This window comes from Pseudorca crassidens, chromosome 15, assembly GCF_039906515.1.
Source record: "Pseudorca crassidens isolate mPseCra1 chromosome 15, mPseCra1.hap1, whole genome shotgun sequence".
In the NCBI taxonomy this organism is placed as follows: Eukaryota; Metazoa; Chordata; class Mammalia; order Artiodactyla; family Delphinidae; genus Pseudorca; species Pseudorca crassidens.
Window position 1 is genome coordinate 1,471,479 of NC_090310.1, and position 22,843 is coordinate 1,494,321.

A 22,843-nucleotide genomic window follows, 5' to 3' on the forward strand; every position below is an offset into this window, starting at 1 on the left:
CCCCTCCAAGAACGGCCTGCAGTCCAGCAACACAGCATCTCCTGGGCACTTAACAGAAATGCAGAGTCTCGGGCCACACCGCACAGATACCAAATTGGAACCTTCCTTTTAACCATATCTTCAGGTGATTCATATGCACGTTAAAGTTCAAGATGCTCTGGGCTATAGAAAGTGGTTCTCATTTCAATCAGGGACATGGGGCACTGTCTGGGGACACAACTGATCGTCACAAGAAGGGGCGACACTCTGTGTTGGCTCCTGGCATGTAGCGGGTAGAAGCCAGGGATGTTGCTAAACATCCCACGATGCACAGGAATGTCCTACAAAACAAAAAATTATTCAGCCCAAAATGTCAACAGTGCCAAGTGTGAGAAATCCCAGGCCAGAGAAAAGACATTTTCTCCACCCTTCCCCCACATACTTTGGAGGCCAAAGTCCACACTTTCTTTACCCCTCTGATATTTTCTCTCATTTCAATTCCCACCTGTTGACATTTGGGAGTTCCTAACTCTACCCTCCATCAAACTCAGTCTTCCTAGTCTCACTCTGAGTCTGCAGCTAGGGCCCAGCTTCTTCAGAGGATGGCGGGACCCCAGCTCCGAGGGTGTGGGTACCACACGGAAGTCCCGGAGACACACATCCATTGGCCACATCTTCCTGGAACATTGACTATATCTGAAGGAAAGTCACTGAACATATTTTTATATTTAAGCCAATACTGACACGTAGCACAGCAGACTATAAACACCTGCACACAGAAACAGGAACCTTAAAATAAAGCAGGGGAGGGGACTAGTAGGCAACACACTGCTCTCTGCCTCCAGACTCCCCAGACCTGCAGCTGCTCTGTTCCCTCACTTGCTATTCCCTCACCTGCCAGGCATGGTAGGAAAGAGACAGAACACTGACTGAAGTCCTGAGACAGGACAGGTCCAAGGTCAGGGCTCCTAGGCAGGTCCGGTGCCACATGGCTCTCTAACCAGCTCACTCTGGCTACAGCTCTCATTTACTGATCTCCCAACCGGGGAAGCCTTTCAGGTCATAGGTGAGTGAGAACAAGGGACCCTGGAAATTCTAGACTCTATAGTTCCAACAGGCCAAAAGTTCCCAGACATCTCCATCAATAAAATTATAACTTTCTTAGACCAAAGATGCCAACTTCATATTCTGCCAGTGAGCAAGGATCAAAAAAAAAACCCTATAGTCTGTCACCACCACCATTTCAAAAAAGGTGTTTTAACAACAAAAACAAATATAAATGACCTAATTTCAGGATAAATAACAGTCCTTGCCCAAAAAAAAAAAGGGCAGTGAGCAACTTAGCCCACTAACAAACACATAGTAAGTAATTCAACTATTCAGCAAACGAATGCATACAAACACAGCAGCCCCTGTTTTAGCAAATGTGGCATGGACTCATCAGGGCTCCCAGAGCAACAGGAAACCACTGGCTCGTCTGACACAGGACATTATAGCAGAAAGGCTGCAGCAACACAGGCAAGGCTGACAAGAGAGAAGGAATGCAAGCAGAGAAGCCAGAGATCACCTGATGCAGCCCTGACAGTGGCAGGGGCCTGGACATGGCTCAGACACCACATCCCCTCCCTATGTGGACCCAGTGATCCCTGCCCCAACTAGCACTGACCCCACGACTCTTCAGAACCTGAAGTCTTTCAGGAGACCTGAGCCTTTACAACTGTGTCCACAGTGAGCATTGCCGAGAACTTGGAATAAAGTGAAATAAGACTATGAGCAAAGTGAAACTATAAAAATCACCCCACGGCAGACTGAAGCGAAGATGTGCAAATGGCCCCCATAGTCTGAGGCTGTCATATGCCCAAGCCTTCACTCACTGCCCTGCCTTTCCTGCCAGGCTGACCAAGAACCTGTGCTTAAAACACAGCCCTCCCATGTGTTACACCACCAAGGGAGCCAGCAGCTGGCTACACAATTCCAGTGGTCATGTGCCCAGGCAGTTTGGGACTGTTTCCCTCGATTAAATGAATAAAGTGGCTTTCCAATCCTAGCTTTAGTGTCTGCGAGCTCGTTGGTGTCAGCACAATGCTGACCCACTCTGGGGGTGCTGTTATCTCAGGCTTTTGAGCCAGGACAGCTCAGGGCCAGACCATGACCTCTGGCTATCCTCCAAAACTATGCCTATCCACGTTGGAGATGTGGGAGATGGCCAGCTGACCTCTAGGCTGAGAAAGCGCACACCTGCCTCAACTATATGGGAGTTGAATCGGCCCTACCGAAGGGAAAGTCTCTGTATGTAGAGGCCCTTATCCTGACACAAACCGCTCTCCTACACCATGTGGAACTCGAACCAGCCCCACCTAAGAGCAGGTGTCTTTACCTAGAGGCCCCTATCCCAACACATACCACTCACCTGCATGCTCTGTTGGTACTGCATCTGCAGAGAACCTTGGGCAGAGGTGGAAACATCCAGTCCAGATCCTCCCTCCACTCGCTGAGAAATGAAGTTGTTCAAAGACCTCAGGGTGGACAGGACGGTGGTATTCTCCCCCAGGTCTTCCATGGCCACTTCCCTTCTGGAGGAAAGCAAGGCAAGGGTCACAGGAAGCCTTTTCACGAGCCATCAGCTCTGCCAGCTGCCCAGTCAGGGGGACCTTCGGGCAGTCCCACTCCCCTAATGCTCTCTCAGAGCCCTTATAATATTCCAGTGTCCGTAACCACATTCTTTGGAGTTCACTGGGAGCCCACACTGCCAATTTCTCAGAGAAGAAACGGAGGCATAAAAGTACAACATGCCACCAAGCTGCTGACCTGCACACCAGGAGGACAGACAGACGGCTCCCAAGATAAGATGCTCGACAATCAGGTGGCACGTCTCCCACATAAGCAATCACAAAAAGCCTAGCTTCTGGGAATTAGAAACAAAGCACACAATGGTGGCAGTAAGGATGACAACCACAGCAACGCTAATTACAGGATAACAAAGACGTTAGTAAGTGTCACTACTATTTCAGCCACAGGCACCACACAGAAAGGCACCTGATGTTCACTGGGCACCAGGACTTCCTGAACCTGTCTCCTCATCTGTACACTGAGGATCCCACTTTTCAAAGTTGTGAGGATTGTAAGGGCCCAAAAGAAGTCTCCAAATGGCAGACGGCACAGCTATTGCCGCGTAGTCTATCACTTTGCTTGTAATTTAACATATGACATGGCAATCATCACAATGGGCAGATGAATGAAACCTTCTTACACATTCTTCTAGAGATGATAGAAAACGAGGCTCCAAAAGTTACAGAACCTAGACTGGAACCTGGGTCTGTCTGGCTCTAAAGGTCGAGGGCACTCCACAGGCCACTGTGTGAAGGGCCCAGGACACGCAGAAGCAAAGAACACGCATCCCCAGCCCTGGGCTGATTCCAGCCTCACACCAGGCCGTCTACCAGTCAGAAGGTGTGGAAGTGTCCTAGGCAGAGTTAACAGCCAAAAGGTGTGAATTCCTACAGGTGCATACTGTGTTCCTCTGAGGAAAGCAGCCAGCTCTCACTGATTTCCCCTAAGTATTAGACTGAAGGCACCTGCCCCCAAAAAAGGTGAAGAATCTTGGTTTGATTCTGCATTTCACACTTAACAAGAAACTTGGCCTTGGGCACGAAGAGCCCTTGTCTTCTGTAGGCCATCGTTTCCACCGCTGCACAACACAGCTGTTCTACCTCTCCTTCATACTACAAATGGAAAATGGGCTAGAAGACAGACCGGGGAGGGGCACTCACAGTGCTGTGAGCCTCCCTGAGAGACACAGGCCCACGTGGAGCCAGGCAGCAGCGCTCTGCTCTGGAAGGCAAATCCTCCCGTTTGACCAGGACCATACTTTCCATCCCATGATGGGAAATTTAGGCAATACACCCTCTTCTCAAGAGCTGATGCACTTAATACAACAGAATGAAAAGCACACGTCCATTTTCACCTGCCTGGAGCTAAACCACTCCATAAGGCAAGCGATAAGGTGAAAGCTCAAACTCCATGCTCTCTATCAAAGACACTCACTTCCAGGAGTCTAGTCGCTGAACGTGAACTGCTCTCAACGGAACCCCTGAGCTGGGAGTCAGAGCACACTGCCTCTCGACTGCCCTCCTTGGCAAAAGGACACCCGAGGGCACCTACAGAAATTGCGAGGATGCTCCCCACCCGGCAACACCACTTCACACCGCCACGGGCACTTGCGCTGGCCTAAGTTCACCACCCGTTTGTCTGCTTTCTCCTAACTTAGGCAACTCCCACGCTGCTCAAGTGAAGACATGCGGGCGACAGTGCTGTAAACTCGAAAGGGCGGGGCTGGGGGAAGGGCTCCTCTCTCTGCACTGGGCCGTCTGGGGGCGGCGGGGGAGGGGGGGGTGCGCCTTCTTCCCGGAGGCCGGGCGGTGAAGCACCTCTCCTCCGTGGCCGCCTCCGCCCCGGCCCTCGCTCGCCCCCCGAACCCTGGCCATTTCCATTTGCTCCTTTCGGAGAGGAAGCCTTCGGGGGCTGCACGGGACGCGCCCAGGCTCGGAGGACAGAGCACGGAGCGGAGGGGCGCGCCGGCAGGGACCCCGGCCCCGGTGAGCACGCGGACAGACAGTGGACACGCCGGTAACAGCCCCAGGGCCGGGGTCTAAGAAGGAAGGGGGGACGCCGAGGGGGCGCCGTCTCAGAGCCCCAGGGCAGGGGGCGGCGCCCGCACCCAGACCCGGCGGGCTGCCCCAGCCTCTTCTTCGCCCGAACCCCGCCGATTCGGCTCAGCACCCGCCCCCAAGCCCAGCCCGGTACCCCTCCCAGGACCCCGGCCGCTCACCTAGACGCCTCAGCCTCCGTGCCGCCGTCGCCGCTGCTCAGATCTCCCTCTTTTACGCCCGCGTATCGCGAGACGTACGCCTGCGCTCTCGCGAGACCTGGGCGGGGCAAGCCGTAAAACTCCGGGCCCGCGCACCAACGGGTCCTGGGGCCTTCGTGTTCGCCCCCATAGCCACCCACCCGCAGGAGACCCCGCTCGGAGAGGACTGGGAACCAAAGGCCAGCCCGTGGGACTATCTTCGTGGCCCAGGCCTCTGCGGGTCAGGCTTCCACTGGGCGGCTGCCTGGCACCGTATTGTGGGAACAGCACCGGCCAACGGTGGCCTCGCAGGGCCAAACTTTCCCGCCCGCCGGACTAGTCCGCAGATTTTGCCCCTACAGTATTTGCCTGAATGAATGCCTTTTTTACTTTCCCCTGGCCCTCTAAAACAACGCGAAAAACCGGTCTACTAAGCTACCCTCCCAGCGCCCTGTGAGCTGTCGGGGCGCGATGCCGTCGTCTGGGTCCCAGTTCTCCAGGGCGCAAGGGCAGAGCGGGCCGAGGTCAGCCCACAGCCAGCAGATCCCTCCTGGAACCACGGCAACCTGCGTCCACTAACGGGTCTCACCGGCCCCTCCTCCTCCCCTCCCCCTGCTAAGCGTCCGAGGGTCTGCACCGAATTCCCTTCCAGAGAATAAAACACAAGGTTTTGTGGCCGGAAGGAAACGGGATGGGGAGGTGCAAGCAGGACAGGAGGCTCTCTGGGCTACATTAGCGGGCTGCGAGCGCAAATAAAACAAAATTTTAGAAGTCGGGCCTGCAGCCTACTTCAGTGATCTGGACTACCCTAGGACCCTATGGAGATTCCTGGGTATCTACTCTTTCCCCCCGCGATCCTTCGGATTTGTGAACTAAAACTGCTGCCTGCCGTATCAGTAAATAAAAGACGTTCCGGTCACCAGCCACTACAGCCACCCCCGATGGTGAGACCAGGGAACTCGGGATGGAAACAGCATGCCCGCCGTCAGACACTGCAGCCACCACCTCACCGCCCCGCCACCCCAACGGCACACCGAAGAAACTCAGGAAGAGAAAACATAGGACGCTGGCCCCAGAGAGCTGAGGTGCACATCAAAGAAATGATTTCAGTGACCCCCGACTCCGGCATCTTCCCAAACGTAGAAAAGCACTAAATTCCTTAACTTGAGATGTCTTGCTTTTCTTTTGTTAACCGTGATCATTTGATATTCCAACTACCTGGTCTTTGCTGCTAAAACTCCTATAGATCCTGGCTCCCCCCTTGCCGCTTCGGAGCCATCTCCGAGTTATCTGAGATGCTGCGTCCGGGCTTAAGTCCTCTGTCTTGTCCGCCGAATAAAACATAACTCTCAGCTCCCAGGTGGCGCGCTCTTTCTTCGGTCCGCGCATTTAATCACCATTACAATCAATAAACTCTTCTTAAGAGATGAGCACACCTCCAGGAAATGGCTTTGAAGAAATTAATTTTTCAAAGGATGGACTTAAAAGCACGGAATTCCAAAAGTAATACGGCCTGTATTGTCTCGTAAAGCTGCGTCGCGTTCCCGGAAGAGCAGAAGGAAACAAACGCACACACCGCCTCCCCGCTCGCTCCGGCGCACTTACCTGTAAGTCTCTGGAGGCCGGAGTATGACGGCAACAGTCCCAGCGAAAAGCGAAGCACACCCACCCCGTGCATAATTCATACCAAACGTCTTCCCTGATTGTTCTGAGAACTCTCACTGCTTGAAGAATGGATGTATTTCCAGATCACTCGCCAGAGAGATGGACACAAATGCCCAGACTGAAACTTCAGATTTTTTCTACATTACGCGGTAAACCCAAAATAACACCTGGAAACCTGTGGGTTGTTTTGGAGCAAGGGTGGAAGCCTGTTGCTCTGTAACATACTAACGTGGGTATGAAGAGAAAGTTACATAAAGGTGTCCGTGTGTATGTTTCTCTGCCTCCTAGTGTTTTTTGTTTGTTTGGTTTGGTTTTTTTTGCGGTACGCGGGCCTCTCACTGCTGTGGCCTCTCCCGTTGCGGAGCACGGGCTCAGCGGCCATGGCTCACGGGCCCAGCTGCTCCGCAGCATGTGGGATCTTCCCGAACCGGGACACGAACCCATGTCCCCTGCATCGGCAGGCGGACTCTCAACCACTGCGCCACCAGGGAAGCCCGACTGCCAGTGTTTTTATCCTTCCCTCAGTCTGCCTTCCCATCCTTTAATCTTTGCCTATCTCTTCCTCTTCACAAATCATGTTATAGAGACTTGTTTAGCATATGTCTTGGACACTGAATATAGGTTTGTCATATCTTTTGGGCTTAAAAAAAGGTCCCCCATTTGTCCTGCCCGCTGCATCCGAGATCAAGCTCGGATCTCCCCAGCCACACTTCAGGAAAGGGCTCAAGCTACATTTGCAGTGAAAAAGAACCAGAAACAGCAGAAGAAACTCTCATTCCTTCACAGACCTTCCCCCTTCCCTCTTCGGTACTGTGTGGCCAAGAGGTACACCTCTGATGATTCCTTCCTGCTGGCTTCAGGTTTTACAGTCCTTGTTTTCTGGAATTCCTCTGTCAGTCTCTTCTGTAACCGATGGCTTTGACTTCCAGCCCAGGTTTTACACAGCAATGTTCCCCCAGGGTGCAGGACTTCTGGAGCCATGTCCAGAAGGGACAAGCACAGGCTGATGAGCCTGTCGTGGTCGAGGCCCCGGATCCCTGTGGCGTTGGGTGCCATGTCACTCAGAATCACATCTGCTCTCCCAGCAGGAAGCAGTTCTCGGATTCTCTGCAAGGTTCTTGGGTCAGTCACATCAGCAGGGCACAGAAAAGTTGCTCCTTCCAGGGGGGACACGTGAAGGAGATCTACCCCAAGCACAGAGCCAACAGGAGCACTGGGATCTAAGGAAGAAACGGTGACTGTGCTTATTTACACCCTGAATCTTCCCACAAACAATAAATGCAACAAAATAATAAAATAGAAACAAAAAGTCAGGACGGAGGAAAAGAGCTAACGTGCAAATATGTGGACACAAGCCTTTCCCCACTTTCTGTACATCCTACAAAAACACGTGGTGGGGAGTGGTGGTCCTTCTACCTCTGAGGAAACTGAGGCCCAGAGAGGAAAAGTGACTGTCCCAGGGGACAGGCAGACCTGGGGCCACACCCTGGGCCCTGACACCGTCTGATTTCATTGCACTCCCTGAGCCTTGCGGTCCATGAAAGGGCTTTTATCTCTGAGTGCTCTTTTTGACAAACTGAAACAGAAAATGACACACCAGTATACAAAGTGCCTCTGGATTAAATCAACAAATCCATTCTGCAGTTTAATCCAATTTCTTTCAATGCAGAAACTAGCAGAAACAAGCTAAGAGAGGGGGGAAACCGACAAATGCAAAATAAGGTAAAAAAATTTGATACCCTGCCCATATTTGAGTGATGCCAGTGGTGAAAGAAAAAGATGTTATTGTTTCACCTCACCTGAAACAAGATTTCCTGCCCGCACGGCCGCTGCACCCAGGCTCCACCTGCCTTCCCTTCCCTTCCCGTTCCAAGCTCCCCTCTTCACAAGCCCTGGGGGCCCCTCCCTGCACCACCCCTACACGCCGGGCTCCCTACATGCCAGGGTAGATACAGGCTAGATACATGAAGGGAACAGACTCTTTTGTAGCTCACTCGGCTTGGTAAAAATCCTGCTCCACGGGTGAGGGGGCGGGGCGTTTTACCTTGATCTAAAGATTGGAAGTCCAGGTATTCTGCAGGATACCTCATTTTTCAAAGGCAAAAGCTCTCCATTTTCAGCCCTGGCTAGTGGGACATCTCTCGTTCCATTTTATACACTTCTGGTGTCTCCTTTAACGTCCCACATACTACAGCCCCAGGAAGTGTCCTCTAAAGGCAAATGGCTTTGGTTCCACTTTTGCAACTTCTGGGAGTAAAAGAACCAAACCATTTGATCCACACACTCTTTGCTTCTGCCACCTCTTCCTACAAGTTAAACTTCGGCATTTTCCTGCTTCTACTGAAGAGAAATTAGGGGGACAGGAACCACTAAAATCAGTTGTTAGGAAGTCTGTGGATAGACTCAGTGGTGGGAAAAGGAACAGAAGTTTCTGACTCATTCATTCACTTAGCTGATAAATACTAAGCTCAAAAGAAATTTTTTTAACTGTTTTTAAGGTGTCTGGGAGAGATCTTTGTGAACTTCACATGTGTCATAATGCCAGTGCATGTGGTACCCTCAGACTTCACAGCAGGAAATACAAGTGGTAAGGATCGTGACCACAGCACTGCACACCCAAAAGCAACCTTGGTGCCCAAGATGGGGAGACTGTAAACACCAACAGTACGACCGTTATCTGGAATACCACGCAGCTGTTTCAAAGGATGGCAGAGTTTCCTGCCTTGCATAGTTAGTTGATCTATTAGTGAGAGGAAACTTTTTTATACAGACGATCTTAGTCAAAACCCCTAAATGTAAAACAGATAAAAGCTAAGTCCCTCAAGTTGAGCCGAAGTGGGGAATCCAGAGCCACGAGGGCCCCCCCGGGGCAGCCCCAGGAGCACCTCCAGGAAACCCAGGGCTTCAAGGACCAGGACCTGGAAACCCCTGGGGTTGACTCAGTTGTACTGTCATGGAAAGACATCAATATATCAGTCAGCCAAAAAAATATATATATATATCTCTGTTGAGGCTCCGAACCAGCAACAGAGGTACGGGACGTACACCAGTATATTAGTCTACACACTACTGTGGTGTGATGTGAGGTGATTTTCACTTTCATTATCCCTTTCTACCCTGTCTCTCATTCTGAAAATGTCAGTGTTGTATCGTTCCTCCTGAACAACCACGCAGAAGCGTGTGCCTTCACGGGGCGGCTCAGCTGCTCTGCATCCCCTGGCAGAGGGCAGCGCCTGCGTCTAAACCACGGTGGTCGGGAGGCCCCACCTGTGCCTGCAGCGTTGACACTCTGCACAGCCACCTGGCTCCACGCGCCGGGAGCGGCGCCGCAGTCTAACACCCGGAGGCCCGGCCGCAGAATCCGGTGCCTCTCGTTCACCTCCAGGAGCTTGAAGGCACTTCGACACCTGTAACTCTCCACCTTCGCAGCCTTCACAAACGGGTCCCTCAAATGCCGCATCAGCCACAGGTGCTCAGCGCCCGTCCGGCCCTTGAAGCAACTCCCACTGGTGTGGAACTTTTGACGCTGAAAGGAAGCCCACACCAGCTTCGAGGACCTGGTGAGGAAAAGGGAGCAAGCAGGTTGGCATTGCAAAGACCAGCAGGTCAGGAGCTCGCAGGCTCAATCCGCACGTTTTCAGAGATGGGACAGTGCGGCCCAAGAGGGAGAGGTGACTTGACGAGGCCCCACAGCCGGAAAGAAGGTGTGACGGGCTGAACCGTATCCCCCCGAAGCCTCTACGGTCAAGTCCCAACCCCCAGCACCTCAAGAGGTGGCTGGTCTTTAAATGAGGTAATTAAGGTAAAATGAGGTCACATGGGTGGGCTCTAATCCCATATGACTGGTGTCCTTGTAAGAAGAAGTTAGGACACAGACACACACAGTGAAAACCACATGAAGACACTGGGAGAAGGTGGCCGTCTCCAAGTCGAGATGTCCCAGGAAGCACCCCTGCTGACACCTTGATTTCAGATTTCCAGCCTCCAGACACTGAGCCAGAAACTTCTGCTCTGTAAGTCGCCCGTCCTGGGTGCTGGCTTATGGCAGCCGGACCAAGCTCCTCCGGCAGGCCTCTCCCCTTCAGTCCAAAGGTGTTTTTTTCCCTCCTGAAGTTTTCTTCAGGAAGACTCAAACGGTAATGGTAGTCACCTTGTTTGTGTCAACCAAAGTTTTCCCAAGACTGGTTAAAAATGCTGATAAAATTACTGAAAGTAACATTCTTTCCCAGCGGATAGAAATTTCCACTGTGCTTTGAGAAACTCTGAGAAAACCCCGTGAGGACAGTTCCTTCCCTTGCTTAGTTCCATGGCTTTGGCGGCCAGTACAGGGTCTGACTGGCCTGTCACATTTCTTAAAAAACCTGAACTCACCCCGTGTGTGAACGCAGCGCAATTTCCAGGCCTCTTAGGGGAAGTGGGGCGGTTAACATCTTACCGACTGCGAGTTAGCCACGCCTCCATTCATGTGAGTCTCAGAACAACCCGACAAAGGAAGCTCTGCGTCCTTTCTTCTGATGAAAAAGGCTGCCGTTAGCCCCAGGGCTAGCAGCCAAAAGTCCCTTCAGCATGAAAACATGGTGACAAGATTTGGAGACAATAACGTGAGAACTGCTGCCTTTAAAAGGCGTAAAGAGTCTCGAGGAAAGAGGACACAGGGTGGTCCTGGGCGCCAGAACTAATCCCACCGGTCAGCGGAGGCGTGGAACGCGGAGTTACACGCCCCGAGCCCACCTGATCTGGGCAGCGGGCCTCCAGCCCCATCCCACGGCCTGGATTCAGCCACGTGGGCCTCTCACCTCTGGTACGCAGGCTTCAGGCCTGCGGAGCTCTACACAGCTTCACCTCCACCCGCGGCGCCCCCCCACCCGCCCCTCCCTTCCTAAAGCCCCCTCCAGCTCTCCGCCCGCCCGCCCCTCCCCGCGAGCCTTCGCCGACCGTCGGCTTCGTGCTGGCAGGTCTCCCCTAGTCACCTCGTCGGGGCTGACCCTCTCCAGGCCTGGAAGAGGTGGGCTCTGCGCCCCTTTTCGGACCGGAAACCTGGGGCAGGCCGCTGGCCACTCCGCCTCCCGCAGGCATGCAGTAGGTGCTCCACAAATGCCGGCTGAGCGCCAGCCGCCCCGCTCACCGACCGCCCCGCTCACCGACCGCCCCGCTCACCTGGCCATGAACGCCGACCCCCTCCAGCTGCCGCCACCGGAAGTGCCGGCCTCACTTCCGGTCCTACGCCACGCCCCCGGAAGCGGCGCGCGGGTTGGAAAGGCGCGTGCAGAGCCCGGGAGCGGGTGAGTCCGGGAGCGGGTGAGACCGGCAGTGCCGCCACGGGAGACGGGCCTGCGACTTGCCGGGGAGCGCTGGTGGGCGGGGGCGGCTGGAGACCCAGCACAGACAAGGCCCCAGACACGGGAGTCCGAGCCTGGCGCTCGACTGTGCGTTGTCTTTAAACTCCAGTCGCGGGCCTCGGTGTACAGGCGACCCCGCTGAGAGGCCACCCGGCTGACACGGGGCGCTGCCCGACCCCTGACTTTAGGCGGGCTCTCTGGGGACCCGTCTGATGGCAGAACCAAGAGCTGTAGCCAACTAGACTTCAACGTGCGGTAGACGCAGGTTGCGGTAGACGCAGGTTTGGGTACCGGCTCCGGTGTTTGATTTGGGGTCAAACGTAGCCTCTCTGAGCTTCAGTTTCCTTGGCTGAAAATGGAAAAGGTAACTGTCAGCTCACACAGTTGTTGGGTCTGTTAAAGCGGATAATTTTGGGGAAGTATATAATCGGTGCCTAGTCACTGACAGCTGGCAGCTCTAGCAGCAGCAGCAGCATCCCAGTTACCTTAGGAAGCCAGGGATTGGGGCACGAACAGGTCGGGGACACGACAAAGTCCGCAGACTAAAGGGAGGCTGGGCCACAGAGACCCACCTCTCCTGCCTGACCTACCGCCAGCACCAGGACCCAGGCCTAGGGCCCTTTTCTCAGACACTGTAACTTCCCAGGAGGATCGCTGGTCCTGAATCCTGCATCTCGTCCAGTGTGGGCCCCAGACTGGGGTGGGGATGGATCGACAGCTGACTTGGTCCTGCTCTTCCAGCATTTCTCCAGCAGTGGCCGACATCACCCTCCGAGTCTTTCTCTGGACCACACAAACCCATTCGAGAAGGAGAGGCCCTTGGGCTCCAGCACCAGGTCCCAGAGCAGCAACAGTTGTGAGCAGAGTGTGAAAACCTGTCACAGGAGTGGGGACTATCCACTGTCAGGAGCCATGCATTTCTTGGGAATCTGGGGGTCTGCTTTTGCAGAGAGGCAGAAACCAGAACACAGTAGGCCAGAAGAAGGCCCCGTAATGAGAAGGCCAAGGCCAAAAGCCAGACGCAAGAACCGCTGGGTAAACTGCAGGGTTCTCTTGGTGCCCGGCGGGCTCGGGCCCTGGACACAGGAGCAGGGACAGCCCTGTGCCGAGGAGTGGGGAGGGGAAGGGATGGGCCGTCATCTGACCTGCTGCATCAGCCCGGTAAGCGAAGGGCCTGGGCACTGATGCCCCTGGGTTCTGGGGGCCAGGCCTCTGTCTGCCCCAGAAAACCTGCTACATGTGACAGAGCTGGGACGTTGCCTCTCCGTGCCTGGCAGAGCACATTTCCTGTCCACCCGGCCCCTGGCCACCGCAATACACACGCTTCCGTCCACACCCAGGTCAAGCTGACCCAACCCCTTGCCTTCCCTGCAGAACCAAGGGCACCATGTGTTCCTCGAGGCTCTGCACCTTGGTGCTCGTGCTGCAGCCTCAGCGAGTCCTCCTGGGCATGAAGAAACGAGGCTTCGGGGCCGGCCGGTGGAACGGCTTCGGAGGCAAAGTTCAAGAAGGAGAGACCATCGAGGATGGAGCCAAGAGGTGAGGGGCGGGGCAGGCCTGACCGCAGAACCAGCTCCCGCAGGCGACAAGGATTCGGGCTGGAGAGCCAGGCCCCTGATTTGACCACTTAGAGCCACGCGACCTGGAGTCCAGACCGAATCCTTGAGCCTCGGTTTCTTCATTTGCAAAGTGGGGATAATAACGGTACCTACCTCTTAGGACTGTTGTGAAGATTAAGTGAGAAAATAAACATAAGGGACTGAGCGAGGCCTGGCCCATGGTCCGTGCTCAGTACACATTAGCTGCTGCTCTGCAGTCGTGGTTTTTAGGACATTTGGGAAGCTGCTGTGCAGTGGTTTGGGTAGAAGAATCCTGGCTTCCTCTTTCTAGCCAAGGGACTGGCCAGTCACTGGGCTCCTTCCTTTGTTCAGGGGAACTGGTGATGAGCGTGTCTGGGAGCTTCCGCACACAGTCTCAGTTCTTCCTTGACACACTCACTTTCACATGGGAAGAACCGAAGCCCAGAGAGGTTGAGCAGTGTGCCCGAGATCACACAGGCCTCCAGACCGCAGCCCCTTTGCCTTCCTGCCCCTCGCAGGCTTGTGTGGATAAATCCAGCCTCCTGTGTCATCCACTGAGCCCCACGCGGTCTGGCCTCGCCCCCTCGCTCCCATCCCTGCCCCCCCGGACACCCCAAGCTGTCATTGCCCACCCACTCTTCCTGGCTCCTCCTCTGGCTGACCCCTCCTCCGCCTTCACATTGGAGAAGGTGCCCCTCCCCCAGCTCTTCTCCATAGACCTCTGGACTTCTTCACAGAACCGCCACCTTTCTGATCACACCGAATTACGCCCTCTGTCCGTCGTGAGGCCAGGACTGAAGACCTTTTATAAGTCAAGTTTGTATTGAAGTATAAAGTACATGTAGGAAAACGCCAGTCTCCATCAGGGAAGTTTTAAGAAATGGGTCCATCATTTAACCAGCACGTAGATCAAGAAATGGGGCTGGAGGGTGGACCCCGCCCCCAGGGGGCAGCCTGCACCCTGACTTCTGTCCCAGGTGACGGTCTGGCCCATTCAGAAATACCCTGTGGGAAGAGCCTCGCAGCTGTGGCTTCTTCCTGGTATTATGTCTGCACGTGGCAGCGGTCCAGTCCGGTTTATGAACACACTGCAGCCTGCTCATCCCGGGCGTGGGCTTTCGGGCCGTTTCCGGGTTGGCGTTGCAAGTGATGTAGCTGTGGACGGTCCTGTACGGTCCTTCCGGTGGATGCTGCCCTCGAGAATTCGAGGTGTTCCGCCTTAGCACATACCGCCAAACAGTTCTGCTCATTTAAAGTCCCGCCAGCGGCGTGTGAGGTCCGCTTCCTCCAAATCCTCAGCGCCACCTGGCATCTTCTGTCCTTTCCATCTCAGCCATCCCGGCAGGTGTGGTGATACCTTGTGGCGGTTTTACTGTGTTTGCCCCAGTGACTAATGACATTGAGCCACCTGCTCAGCGTCCGAGGGCCCCTGGCGTTAAACTCGGTGCAGCTGAGCAGATGCCGTGCTGGGCCCTGCAGTCTGCCCTCCAGACAGTCGCTGCACCGCCAGAAGGCACTGGAGCGGTGGCCCCGTGACCCCCAGCCTCACTCCTGTGCCGACCTCCCCACAGATCGCAGAGCCGTCCTGAGATCGCTGCCTTTCTGTTGTCGCTCAGGCTTGCTCACTGCTTTAGCATCAGGGTCTCAGTTACCCTCTTAGAACCTCGTGATTCGTTGCCCGTCGGAGGCCTCGTCCAGCAGGTGGGGCTGTGGAGGGCGCTTCCTCCCAGGCCGCCCTGAGCTCCGTTTTGATACCCGGGCGCCCTTGAGGGCACACTCAGCCGCTGCAGGCAGCGTGCCCCACTGGGGGACATCCTCTCCGCAGCCACGGGGCACTAAGGGTCTCCATGCTCTGCCCGGGGGACCTTCCTTTAGGCAGGGTTGGCCTTACCCTGAGACTGAGGCCAGAAGTGCACCACCCAGGGCCCACACCGCGCGCCTGATGCAGACCCGTCAGCCCGTGACCGCATGGTACCACGCTGGCGCCCAGGGCCTGTGGGTCAGCTCCGGGCAGCTCTCTCCAGGAGCCCCGCGGCCTCTCCCCAGGGTTCCAGCCTGGGTGTAGGATGGAGCCAGGTGTCAGGACCACCCCGACAAAGGACGGTTGAGCCCCTGCAGGGGGGGTCGGGACGGGTGGCAGGTTCTAATGCACGGGGCGCAGGCTGAGACCCACCCCAGGGCCCTGGGACTCCAGCAGCAACAGGGCTTTGCCCACTTTGGGGATGACCCAGCCGTCAGCCCCGGCCCCTAGGGCAGCTCTGGCCTCTTTCCGTGCACATGCGTGGGGCTGCTCCTTAGGCCCCAGGCCCTGGCTGTCCTGCCCTGACGAGCGAGGTCACGGCAGCCTTGGGGGTATCTGGTGCACTGCGCTTTGGGGTCCCAGGGTGGGCCCCACTTCAACAGCTGGGTTAACGTGCCAGCAGACTCAGGTGGCCGGGAGACTGGTTGTCCCTTCCTCTGTGCTGGATGTCCTTGGGGGGAAGCCATCTGAGCACCAAGGAAGATGTATCCTTCCTCTGGGGGGTTGCAGGGAGTTGCAGGCACCTGGGGACCCAGGGTGCCTCACAGCCAGGTTTCAGCTTCGGGCGTGGAGCACGCCCACCTTTCTGGCCAGCACCCACAGAGCACTGTGTTAGAGAACTCTGGAAGGCCGTGCGGCCGGCGGGCCCCCGAGCTGCACCGCGGGCTCCGGACCGCAGGGCCCCCATGTCCCCCGCCGTGTGGGGAACATCCCAGAGATGCAGTCAGACACATCAGCAAAACTGCATCAGTGTCACCCCCGGCTGCCTGGTTATCCCAGCCCGAAACAAGCTCAGCTCTGCCTGCGAGGACATTATTGACATTTCATACACTGCCGTGGACTCCCAGAAGATGAGCCAAAATTAGTCAAAACGTTAAATCAGCAGGTGACGGTTTTAAAATGCGCTCGCCAGCCTGCTGCCAGAGGTAGGGCGGGCCCTGCTGAAGGCTTCTGTTACATTTAATTGGGGAGCCATTTCCACCCTCGCAAGTGAAAACACACGTTCATTTTTTAGGTCGTGTCTAATTTTAATTAACCATCTCAATGAATAAATTCCAGCTTCCAGAGCATCACCTGGGTTGCATCTGAATGGCAGCAAATGGATACAGTTCCTCTCTGGGCCTCACGGGAAGGTTAGGGCAGATTCCAAGCTCAATAAGGCGTCCATTTAAATAAGACCGTTTAACCCAACACACGTGTTTAACAAACACTGGTTTCCCTGACTCCTCATTACAGGCAACAGGAAGTAATTATGCATTGCGTTCCTAACATAACTCAGAGATCAAAGCTTAAAAAGACCTTTTTTTAAGCTACCACTCTAAATAGGTATAATTAGAATGTTTTTACAGCAACAAAAATAAATACAGGGCAGTAGGGAAGTGAGACTCTAGCAGGAGACACAGGTGCTGAGCTTCACGGGTGCAGGGCTGGTGGGGTCCCCAGAGTCCCGAGCACAGCAGAACATCCAGAAAGCGCTTGCCAAGGATGGAACGAGACGCAGGATGACGGCGGCGGGGCCGCCGGTGGGGTGAAAGGCTGGTGGCAGACGGTGTGTACGAGGATGCTTATCACAGCGGGTTTCGTGATGAGCAAGGTGGGTCTTCTATTCTATGATACACAACAGCCGAGAAGCTGGCTGAATTCCTTGAAGTGTAGGACGTGGCTCTGCAGTGTTGTGTGAAAAGCACAGGTACAAGGTACGGGCGGCATGTGTGCAGTTCTTAAAAGGGATGCACAAAGGAGAAAGACCCCAAGGGGAAACTGCAGTGGTAGCAAGGGTTCTTGCTGGGTGAGGAGTCTCTGTGTGTTTGCTAGACTGTCTACAATGAATATGTAGCTTGGGGAAGCATTGTTAAATTGAGGGGGGGGATCCCGGTTCTCGTGAATCGCCCGGCACTTGTGCACTCAGGTGGGGAGATCAGCCCCCTGACCCCTTCCTACAAGCACAGGTGGTGGAGCTGGGGGAAAGGGTCCTGAGAAGTGGGGACACAGCGAGACAGGCCCAAAGCTCATCCCCTACCATCAAGCGCGGCTGAGGTGAGCTGGCTGGGGTGGGGCCTGTCTCCTTGGTGAAACAGGAGTTAAAACAGCCCCTTCTCTGGAGAAGAGACAGTAGAAACCTGCAGTCTGCTCCTGAGCTCTGTGCGGGGACAGGACAGGGCAGGAGGACTTTGGCTCAGGGCCGGGTTCCGGGGGCTGCAGCCCGCAGAGCACCACGCACACGTGACGGCCTCAGGGAGAGCCAAGCAGGACAGGTGGGGTCCCCTGGCTCTAGCAGTGGCCTCCCGTGGGACCTCCGAGCAGCTGAGCTGGGCCAGGCCTGACCTGCCACGTGGTGCGCCCAGGGTGCTCAATTACAGAGGTCTGGCTGCCCCTAAACAGCGGTCCCCAAACCCGAGCCCTTGGCCACATGTACACACTCCGCCCCTCCATCCTCCCAGCACCATTCTCGGGTGCCGCGTGGGCGCCTTGCGTTAACTGTCACCTTATGTCCGGGTGTGTCCATCCGCCTCTGCCCACAGGGAGCTGCAGGAAGAGAGCGGTCTGACCGTGGACGCGCTGCAGAAGGTGGGCCAGATCGTGTTTGAGTTCGTGGGCGACCCCGAGCTGATGGACATGCACATCTTCTGCACAGACAGTGTCCACGGGACACCAGTGGAGAGCGAAGGTGAGTCTCTGGGCTCGTCCCTTCACCGCCGGTGAGGGAGGCAGGTGATGAGCGGCACAGCAGCCCTCCCCTCCCCCAGGGGCAGGTGCTGAAACACACCAGCACCGGAGCCTCCCTACTCTTCTGTAAGATAAGGGATACAGTCACAAGGATTAAATATGAAAGTATGTCAAATTCCTCACACAGAATAACTCAGTAATTCCTCACAAAAAGTCAGTTTAAAATCTGGATTGAACATCGATGACAGTTCCTTTTCACTGACTTCAGAAATGCGCCCCCAGTGGTTCCAACTGGACCAGATCCCCTTCGCTGACATGTGGCCCGATGACAGCTACTGGTTTCCCCTCCTGCTTCAGAAGAAGAAGTTCCACGGCTACTTCAAGTTCCAGAGTCACGACACCATCCTGGACTACAAGCTTCGCGAGGTGGACACAGTCTAGGACAGAGCTGAGCTCGTCCCTCGGGCCATGAGCACCCCTGCCCAGCCACGCCGAGGCTCCAGGCTCAGCACACCGGCCGGGCCTCCAGTCTGTCTGGCGCATGATTGGATGGAAAAGAAAATAAACCTCTTTTACTTTTTCAACATTCCTCACCGGGCCTCACGAAGTCCCATCCTCGGGGAGCTGCCAGACGTGCCTGGCTGTGACCTGCACCACCGAACAGAGATGGGGGAAAGAGACACAGGCGCAAAAGGGGAGGGGACGGCTTTTCGGACGTCCCACGGGGGAGAACTGGTGTGGGAGGCCCGGCATAGGTGTGCATGGGGCCGCAGGATCCCGGGGGTGGGCTAGAGGCCGTGTTCTCCTCTCACCACCCCCCTTATGGGGAAACCGAGGCGCGGTCAGGGCCCAGGGCTCCAACCGCCGTCTAATGTACCATCACTTGGTCACCCTCCCTCCCCCAAGACAGGCTGATTTCATCCTGGTTTCTGACCCTGGAGAGGGGGCTGGGGGGTACCAACCACTCACACAAAAACTTCACAACTTGACCCGACTTTTATAAACACGTTTAATGATAGTTGTTCATGTAAGTTCAGTGATAAAAATCTCGGAACGTAGCTCATTTGTAAACAATTCCAGTTAACTGGGTGTGATGGTCATTGATCCCTGCAGCCGTATAAAGTGCTTCATACATAACCAGACTCAACGCAAAGCAAGAGGAAAGGCCTAAGATACCGAACCGTCCTGACCTCCGGCAGCCCGAGCCCCGGGTCCCCATGGCAGCCTGCCTTGGCCACGCCCTCCCTCGTCCCCACTCTGCGTCTTCGCACCGAGTCAGCTGGACGCAGGCTGGAGGGGCGTGGCCTGAAGGCGCACGCCTCGGGCCAGGCCAAGGCAGTGGTGAGCCACACTCAGCCCTAACGGGACGGGAGCGGCCGAGGGGCTCCCATCGGGAAGACGGAACCGGACGTCCTTTCACGGGGCTGTGACAGGCTCTCCCGGGCACGAGGAGAGCTCGGACGCAGAGGTGTGCGTGGCCCACCTTGGAGCTGGGGCAGCCTCTCCTCCCCCTCCCCGAGCGAACACTGAGCAGGAAACCCTGCCCGCCGAGCCTGGGAACCCAGCGGCAGCCCAGGTGGAGGGCGGACGGGGAGCTTTGTGGAAAAGGTGCCTCTGCGCCCCCAGCTGCCACACGAGGGGGACACGGTCACTCCAGCATCTTCCCACTGACCCCTTTCCAGCACCTGGGGTGGGGGGAGCGGGTGGACCAGAAAGTGCCCTGCAGGTGAGCCTGAGGAAGAGCGAGGCCAGGCCTCCAACCAAGAACGTGCTCCTGGTTTCCACGCGGGAGCCAGTCCCGCCAGGAGGATTCTCTCCTGGAAAGTGCATCTGATGTCTTTGGTGTCAGAGATCTCCCTGGTGACCCGTGTGGGGAGGGCAAGCCTCAACCTGACCGGGAAGACGCTCCCCACCCTCCGTGCCGCTGTGCCACCACCCACCACGCGGCCAGGGCGTCTCCCCGCTCTCCGCTGTCCCGTGGCCTCGTGTCCCTCACCACCCACGGACAGACCTCGGGGGGGAGCAGCCACCACCGCGGGGCCAGGACAGCAGAGGCCGGTGGTCAACGCTCCACGGCTCGAGCGTACACAGCACCTGGGGACCAACCTGCCGGGCAGCACAGAGCCACTCAAAGTGGTTGGGAGCCCGTTTCTCCACAGAGGGATCAAACGCAGAAGCAGCCCACAACGGGGCACATGGCACAGGCGGCCCCTGCTGGCCAGGCTCCGGGGGCGCACCACCCCTCTGCTCGTCCTCCAGGAGACCGGCCAGCCCGGCACCGGAAGGCACACGTTGGCTGCCGTGGGGCTCCGGCGGGTGGGGTGCAGCCGGCCTCCCCGCACGCCTGAACCCACGTGTGGGTGAGCCCAGGCCCCGGTGGGCACACTCACTTTGCCCTGGACTGTAACGTGTGTCAGCTCACCAGGGAAGCCTGCCTGTCACCCAGAGCCTCTGTGTCCCACGTGCGTGCCTCACACCAAGGGCAAACCCCTAGAACCCCCAGGCTCGTGTTGCAGGAAGGCAGGGACCTCAGAGACCCTCGGTGCAGTCGGCCTCCTCCAGCGCCCTCCCAAGCCAGTGAGAACCGTGAAGGACGGGGGGCACTTACACAACAGGGGCTCAGGGCAGGACACACCCAGCCCCAGGCGGACATAAGCCCACCCGGCTCCAGACCGCCGCCCCCTCAGAGCAGGCTCTGGGCTGGCAAGCGTGGCAGGGAGGCTGGAAGGAGGGTTCCTGCTGCCCCAAAGAAGCGAAGTCGGTGTAACAGAGGGTTACCAGAGCGACGCAGATCCCCCCGCAGAGCCCACTGCCCTGCCAGCCTCGACGCTCACGGCGTGGCCTCCCAAGAACAGCCGGGCAGCCGCCTGCACCTGCAGAGACGGCGGGAGCATCGGCTCACGGACCTCCAGACGCTTTGGTCCCCGCTTTGTCCTCCGCACCTCAGACCGCCGGGCACACGACAGGGTCACAGTGTGAGCGTGCACACGTGTGCGTGCCATGGAGGGAGGGACACAGACACCAGGGCCGCCAGGCTCACAGTTTGGGCCCAGGGACCCTCGGGCCCCCGCTCGCATGGCCAGGGCTATCTGCGGGCCGCAGCGGAAGGTCTCGCTGGCCAGTTCCGTGTCGGACACGGCCACCGCCGTCCGACGGCAGCACGCCGGCCGCGGGGACGGTCCTGCCCCGTCTCCCCGCTCAGCTATTCCAGAACCCTCCCGACTGTTCTAGCACATGGGCCCCAGCACACGCCCCCCTGCACGATCTGCTGTGTGCAAACCATCCCTCTGTGGGTCCTGGGAGAAAACCGTTCCGGGGACTCTCAACACTCTCGCCACCAGATTGACGGGCCACGGTGTGCTTCGGGAGGGCCAGGCAGGGTCGAGGGCAACCGGGACAGACCCCGTGTGGCCGCGGCTTCCGTGGACGCCCGGAGGCCTAGCGCGTGTCCTCGGCCTTGCTCCCCGCGAGGGGAGGGGAGCCACGGCCACTGGGACCCGGCCCCACCCTGCCCGGGCATCAGCTCTTCCACGAGGGGCTGCAGCCCAACGCTGGGCCCCCTCGGGGTCGGGGCAGCCACCACGTGAAGGGAATTAAACAGGAACACACCATTTGGAAAGAAGTTTTAGTGAGGGCGCCGGAGCTGCCGCCCACATCCTCCCGGCACTAGTGAGGAGACAGGCCGTCCTGCGGGGACCTCGGTGGGCTTGGGGCGCCGTGCGGTCCAGCGAAGAGGCACTGTAGCTTGGGCTGCAGGTCATTCCACACCTTGCTCATCTGGAGGAGGAAGGGGAAGCGCGGGGTGAGGAGATGGAGGCCGCCTGTGGCCTGACGCACCAGCTCTCTCCTCCTAAAATGCTCACGGAGAGAGGAGACGCCCGTGCAGCCACGCCAGCGCATGTGTCACCTCCCCCAGAGCTCCCAGAGTGGGGGCGGGCCGGCCTTCCCACCCGCATCGCGGCCCAGCGCTCCGAACACCCCTCCACAGACCAGCCCAGGTAAGGGCAGACCTGCAACCAAAGGTCATGGTGGCCGTGCCACCACCCCTGCACGGGGACAGAAAGGCACGGGTCTGCTCGACGTAACAAATGTTATCACGGGGTTGCTCCCTCTGACAGGTCTGCAGGTGCCGGCCTTCTGGGCGGCTCAGAGGCCAAGACAACGTCCACCAGAGGAACACAGAGATGGGCAAAGCGAGAGCAGGGCGGCTGCCACCAGAGCTCCCGGCCCCAGGCGTCTGCGAGGAAGGAGGCTGAGCAGCGAGGCCTGTGTCCAAGGCCAGCACTGGGGCAGCGGGGCTCGCGTCACAACAGGAAGCAGCGTGGCCCTGGGAACGTGCGGCGGGAGCAGAGCCTAGTCCCCGAGTTTCGAGACCGGGGCACTCACGAGTCACCCACAGCGGAGAAATCCAGGATCGCATCAGGAAATGTCCCCACTGGCCACCCGGACCTGCCCGTGAGGTCTCACCAGCATACAGCCCTACCTCCCCCAGCGCTGCTGCTGCCTTGGCCACACCTGCAGGTCCTACACTGTGCCCGAGGGCACCCTGGGCACCCCAGCGAACTCCAGGGGCACCACGAACTATGAGAAACGCTCAAGGGAAACTCAGCATTTGTCACAGGCTACATGGACCACTGCTCTGACGCTGTCTGGAGCTAAGAACGTAAGAAACAGAACCATTAAAACGGTACTTTGGCCTCGGGCTGCTGTGAAAAGTCACTGAGGCACTAAGAGAAAGTAAAGGAAC

The 22,843-nt window shown here is 57.0% G+C and overlaps 4 protein-coding genes across 15 annotated transcripts in view; 1 reads left to right on the forward strand and 3 right to left on the reverse strand.

The window, feature by feature from the left end:
- MAD1L1 (mitotic arrest deficient 1 like 1) overlaps positions 1 to 5,382 on the reverse strand; it is a 316,541-nt gene extending 311,159 nt beyond the window's left edge. The window contains exons 1-2 of the mRNA XM_067705326.1: positions 4,808 to 5,382; positions 2,390 to 2,552 (exon numbers count right to left, since the gene is read on the reverse strand). Coding sequence (XP_067561427.1) covers positions 2,390 to 2,539 — 150 coding nt within the window. The 5' untranslated portion in view covers positions 2,540 to 2,552; positions 4,808 to 5,382. The remainder of the gene's footprint in view (positions 1 to 2,389; positions 2,553 to 4,807) is intronic.
- An 800-nt stretch (positions 5,383 to 6,182) lies between these two features.
- On the reverse strand, positions 6,183 to 11,716 carry MRM2 (mitochondrial rRNA methyltransferase 2). Of its 4 annotated transcripts, none has more exons than XM_067705337.1 (4): positions 11,648 to 11,716; positions 10,926 to 11,049; positions 9,758 to 10,047; positions 6,183 to 7,710 (listed from the first exon to the last, which is right to left on the reverse strand). In XM_067705337.1, exons 2-4 carry the CDS (start codon positions 10,949 to 10,951, stop codon positions 7,271 to 7,273), a joined length of 756 nt encoding a protein of 251 aa, XP_067561438.1. In that variant the 5' UTR covers positions 10,952 to 11,049; positions 11,648 to 11,716; the 3' UTR covers positions 6,183 to 7,270. The 4 variants fall into 4 exon arrangements, with proteins under 4 accessions (XP_067561438.1, XP_067561439.1, XP_067561440.1 ...); XM_067705338.1 differs by lacking the exon at positions 11,648 to 11,716 and adding an exon at positions 11,461 to 11,641; XM_067705339.1 differs by lacking the exon at positions 10,926 to 11,049 and having other exon boundaries at positions 11,648 to 11,710.
- Positions 11,694 to 18,689, forward strand: NUDT1 (nudix hydrolase 1). Of its 3 annotated transcripts, none has more exons than XM_067705341.1 (4): positions 11,694 to 11,772; positions 13,204 to 13,368; positions 17,952 to 18,097; positions 18,365 to 18,689. In XM_067705341.1, the coding sequence occupies exons 2-4, from the start codon at positions 13,217 to 13,219 to the stop codon at positions 18,535 to 18,537; spliced, it is 471 nt and encodes a 156-aa protein (XP_067561442.1). In that variant the 5' UTR covers positions 11,694 to 11,772; positions 13,204 to 13,216; the 3' UTR covers positions 18,538 to 18,689. The 3 variants fall into 3 exon arrangements, with proteins under 3 accessions (XP_067561442.1, XP_067561444.1, XP_067561443.1); XM_067705343.1 differs by lacking the exon at positions 11,694 to 11,772 and adding an exon at positions 11,781 to 11,788; XM_067705342.1 differs by lacking the exon at positions 11,694 to 11,772 and adding an exon at positions 11,795 to 12,197 and having other exon boundaries at positions 13,207 to 13,368.
- A 399-nt stretch (positions 18,690 to 19,088) lies between these two features.
- The window catches only part of SNX8 (sorting nexin 8), an 80,207-nt gene continuing 76,452 nt past the window's right edge, over positions 19,089 to 22,843 (reverse strand). For 6 of the 7 annotated variants that reach the window (XM_067705332.1, XM_067705330.1, XM_067705333.1 and 3 more), the window contains one exon: positions 21,708 to 21,873. In XM_067705332.1, coding sequence (XP_067561433.1) covers positions 21,763 to 21,873 — 111 coding nt within the window. In that variant the 3' untranslated portion in view covers positions 21,708 to 21,762. Of the gene's footprint in view, positions 21,874 to 22,843 lie in introns of all 7 variants that reach the window. The other variant, XM_067705331.1, reaches the window with a different exon arrangement.

Coding starts and splice junctions, on each gene's coding strand:
- MRM2 (XM_067705340.1), bottom strand. CDS start 10,920: ATGTTAACCGCCCCACTTCCCCTAAGAGGCCTGGAAATTGCGCTGCGT. Junction 10,048..10,861: donor GCGCTGCGTTCACACACGGG/GTGAGTTCAGGT, acceptor TTTCCTCACCAG/GTCCTCGAAGCTGGTGTGGG. Junction 7,711..9,757: donor TGTCAACGCTGCAGGCACAG/GTGGGGCCTCCC, acceptor TTTCTTCCTTAG/ATCCCAGTGCTCCTGTTGGC.
- NUDT1 (XM_067705341.1), top strand. CDS start 13,217: ATGTGTTCCTCGAGGCTCTGCACCTTGGTGCTCGTGCTGCAGCCTCAG. Junction 13,369..17,951: donor ATCGAGGATGGAGCCAAGAG/GTGAGGGGCGGG, acceptor CTCTGCCCACAG/GGAGCTGCAGGAAGAGAGCG. Junction 18,098..18,364: donor GACACCAGTGGAGAGCGAAG/GTGAGTCTCTGG, acceptor CACTGACTTCAG/AAATGCGCCCCCAGTGGTTC.